This window comes from Austrofundulus limnaeus, unplaced genomic scaffold (genome assembly GCF_001266775.1).
Source record: "Austrofundulus limnaeus strain Quisiro unplaced genomic scaffold, Austrofundulus_limnaeus-1.0 Scaffold341, whole genome shotgun sequence".
Lineage (NCBI taxonomy): Eukaryota > Metazoa > Chordata > Actinopteri > Cyprinodontiformes > Rivulidae > Austrofundulus > Austrofundulus limnaeus.
The window spans coordinates 341,688-345,382 of NW_013952743.1; the positions used below are offsets into that span (position 1 = coordinate 341,688).

A 3,695-nucleotide genomic window follows, 5' to 3' on the forward strand; every position below is an offset into this window, starting at 1 on the left:
GTATGTCGAAGGAGGCTTGAGGAGCAGACTCAGAGTGGGGCATAGTCTCCAGGAAGGATGCTTTCCTGAGCCTGCTTTGGACCCCCAAAAATATCAGGGCTGAAACGCCCTGAGTCGAGAGTGCGCATGATAAAGTTCGAGGGGATGATCGCGGATGTAATTGCAGTATGCTTGGGACAACCAGCAACCTAGGGTCAGAATAACGTGGTCGGGGATCCCTGAATAGGAAGCTGAAGAGGGCAGCTCCTATGCGAAAGGAGTGGATGGAATAAAGGGCTGGAGAAATGCCTGATTTGCTGAGGATTTGATGGAAGTGTTTGGCGAACCAGAAACGGATGGCCTGGCAGCCGGATTTTGTAATGAACAGATGGTCGAGGGGAGAAGCATTAGCTCTAATGCGAGTTTGCACGTAATGGGCGAGAGGTTTGTAGGGGCTGAGAAAGGAGCTGAGACGAAAGATGTGAATAGGAAAAGAAGTTCCGAGCTGGTCGGTTTTACTTTTCCTGAGTTTGTAAATCAGGGTGTCCTGACTGAGGAAAGGAATGTCTGAGAGACACGGGTGGATGGAAGGGTCGTGTTTGGAGGCAGAAGGGACGAATTCGGAGCAGCGAAGGAAACTGAAGAAAGGCAACAGAAACATGCATTGTAGTGTAAGGTCTACGAACGGAGATGTATGGCCGGAGCACAGGGTGAGGATGCAGCATGTGAGGAGATCGGTGGTGAGCGGAAGACGGCGTGGGAGTGAAGGGGGCTCCTGCTTTTTAAGTCCTTTGAGCAGCATGGCTATGCGTCTGTGGCTAAGGGCTGGACAGGAGTTGCCTGTGGCCAGCTTAAAGAAAAAATTGATACCTGAAAGGTAAGTTCGGATGTTGGAAATGCGAATTCGAAGAGTGGAATGTGAATGGGTGATGAAATGACAGGTGGACATGGTATGGAGAGTGGGAAAAGGTAAATTGTACATTACGTGGTATGATTTGAAGCTGAGCCAGCCTGTCAGATATGCTGAGAGGGTGCGAGGGGCAAGGCTGTTAAGGATGGCTTGTTGTGCAACGTGGGAGAGGCTGGCAAGCTGCGGAGTCAGTTGAAGATTGTGGCTGAAAACGGAGGGACCGGTGTCGGATGAAGGTCTGCTGTAGGTGCCAATGCCCTGAATTTCTGGAAGGAGAAACGAGAGAGCGCATCAGCAATGCGGTTATGATAGCCTGGAACGTGAGCTGCCCTGAGCAGAAACCGATGTTGAGCTGAAACTAGTGTAAGTCTGCGCATGAGTTGCATGATGGCTAAGGAATGAGAATGACCTTTGTTAATTATTTCGACTACAGCTGTGTTATCGGAATGGATGAAGATGGAGTGGTGGGACCATTTGTGCCTCAAAGGAGAGCTGCGATGACGACGGGATACAGCTCATACAAAGCAGAAGAGGGAGAGGCCGAATCTGGTTGCAGGGAGTCAACCTCCGGGGGCCAAGTGGAGGCAAACCATCTGCCTTTGTGAAAACCGCTAGGGATGCACCGATACCAGATTTTTGAAAACCGAGTACGAGTACAAGTACTTACATTAAAGTACTTGCCGATACCAAGTACCGATACAAGTACTAATAAATATCCTTAAAAATCCTTATAATTAACTTAAACTGTTTATTTTCATTATACACTTCAAACATAAATAAACAAAGTGCATTACTATTGGTTTAAAACCATTTTACTGTCATACTATGACAGCATGTACAAAAAAAATTAAATAAACCTAACCAAATAGTTTTTTTTTACATTTGAACACTTTCTGAATCTTAAACAACTTTGCCATATCTTTCAACCTAAATGTAAATTAAATTAACTGTATAAAAATAAAATAATGGCTTGGCAAATAATAGTACATATCTGTAAAGTATGTCCAAACTTGTACAAAAAAACTAACAGAATGTTTTACATTTTAACTTACAGAATCTTTTAAACAGACAGCCTTGCCACATCTTTCACCTAAATGTGAATTAAATTAACTGAACCAAAATAAAATAATGGCTGGCCAAATGATATACTGTATCTGTAAAGTGTGTTTAAGTCTGGTGTAARAACGTGAGGGGCAAGTTTTTTTTGATGAAAAGCAGCATTTCTGCATTACCAGCAGTTATTCTGTTTCGGTTTTCATCAACAATGTGTGACACTGAGCTGAAAAGTCTCTCACTTTCAACGCTGCTACATGGAGCTGAGAGGTACCTCTGGGATAGTTTAGCCAACTCAGGGAACCTCACTTTATTAACTCCCCAGAACTGCAGTGGGTCGTCTTCCCGAGCAGKTGTAGGCTCTCCAAGGTAGGTCTCTAACTGAACTGCAGCACCAACTGGTGCTTGGCTCAGTGAAGATGACTCTTGCTCMTCTGTGATCTCTTCAAACACACTGTCCAGACTGCTGCAAGCTTGTGTCCTGCGAGGCTTTCTTGCAGGTGGCTCTCCCAGATCCTCCTCCTTTGGCTGTCCTGTGGAAACCCTCTGCAGCTCTGCCTTCAGCATATCCTTGGCGTCTGTTGCAACGTTGGTGGTTGAAAAAAAACGATCTTTGTACCTAAAACAAGAAAAGAAAATGAAAAAAGAAATATTTTTTTAAATGACAGTAATCATTTACAGGTAAAATACAAGGGAAAACGTTAAGGCCCTGTCACACTGTAATGTTTTTAGACAAGTCATGCCAACTTGTGAAATATTTTTGATGTGTTTATTACTGGATATTTGATCAATTTGTTAGCATTATAGTATATATACACCTAAAAGAGACTTCCAGTTGATTTATTTTTTATTCCATCTTCATCATAGATGTAAAACTTTTAATGATCGGCTCAAGTTGTCTAAAATGTGTTACAGGGCCCTCACTGAATATTAGAGCATTGTACCATCAACTATATAAATAAACTAAACTAAATAAACTCATTTTGTAGTATGTCAAGTTAATTGCAATTAAGTAATAAATGTTTAATTTGTAACATGTTGTAGCTTGGTCATAATGATTTTTCCTCCATCAGATTACTTGGCAAATAAACGCTTATGATGGACGCTTATGATGGCCCTGTGATGGACTTGCGACCTGTCCAGGGTGTACCCCGCCCCTCGCACTGTGACTGCTGGATATGGGCACCAGTGATCCACGCGACCCTGAAAAGGAAGAAGCGTGTACAGAAAATGGATGGATGGATGGATAAACGCTTATAAAAATAAAATATATTTTTAGGCAAATCAAGGCYTATATTATTATTTTTAATCATTTTTATTTATTTAATTTACCTTGGATCCAGTACAGTTGAGATGCAGTAGAGGGGGTTTTTCTCGGCATCAGTGAAGCRCCTCTTGACAGCTGCAGCCAAAGTGGACTTCATTGTTTTGATCCCGTGATCTTCACCAGTGTCTTTGTTTAAAAGTCTCAGAAGCACGGTCACAGCAGGGATGACGTCTGACACCAATGCATCAGAGCAGCTTACTTTTCGTGTCAACTCTTCAAACRGAGCCAGGACAGCAATAGCTTTTTCTAAAACTGCCCACTGGTGAGCTGTAAGATTTTCTGGAAGCTCATGTTCAGATCCATATATTCCAAGAACCCTCTTCTGCTCAATGAGAGACTGTAACATGTAGAAGGTACTATTCCAGCGAGTCTGCACGTCCTGCTGGAGTCTTTTAAGTGGTTGGTTGAGTTGTACCTGAATATCTT

At 42.8% G+C, this 3,695-nt stretch overlaps 1 protein-coding gene across 1 annotated transcript; it reads right to left on the reverse strand.

The window, feature by feature from the left end:
- Positions 1-240: 240 nt before the first annotated feature.
- On the reverse strand, positions 241-3,695 carry LOC106527765 (uncharacterized; the record flags this gene model as incomplete). The annotated part of the gene is given in 3 exon segments (XM_014022752.1): positions 241-1,155; positions 2,185-2,561; positions 3,275-3,695. Coding segments are annotated over 3 exon segments (1,713 nt in total), but the record flags the coding sequence as incomplete, so codon positions are not given.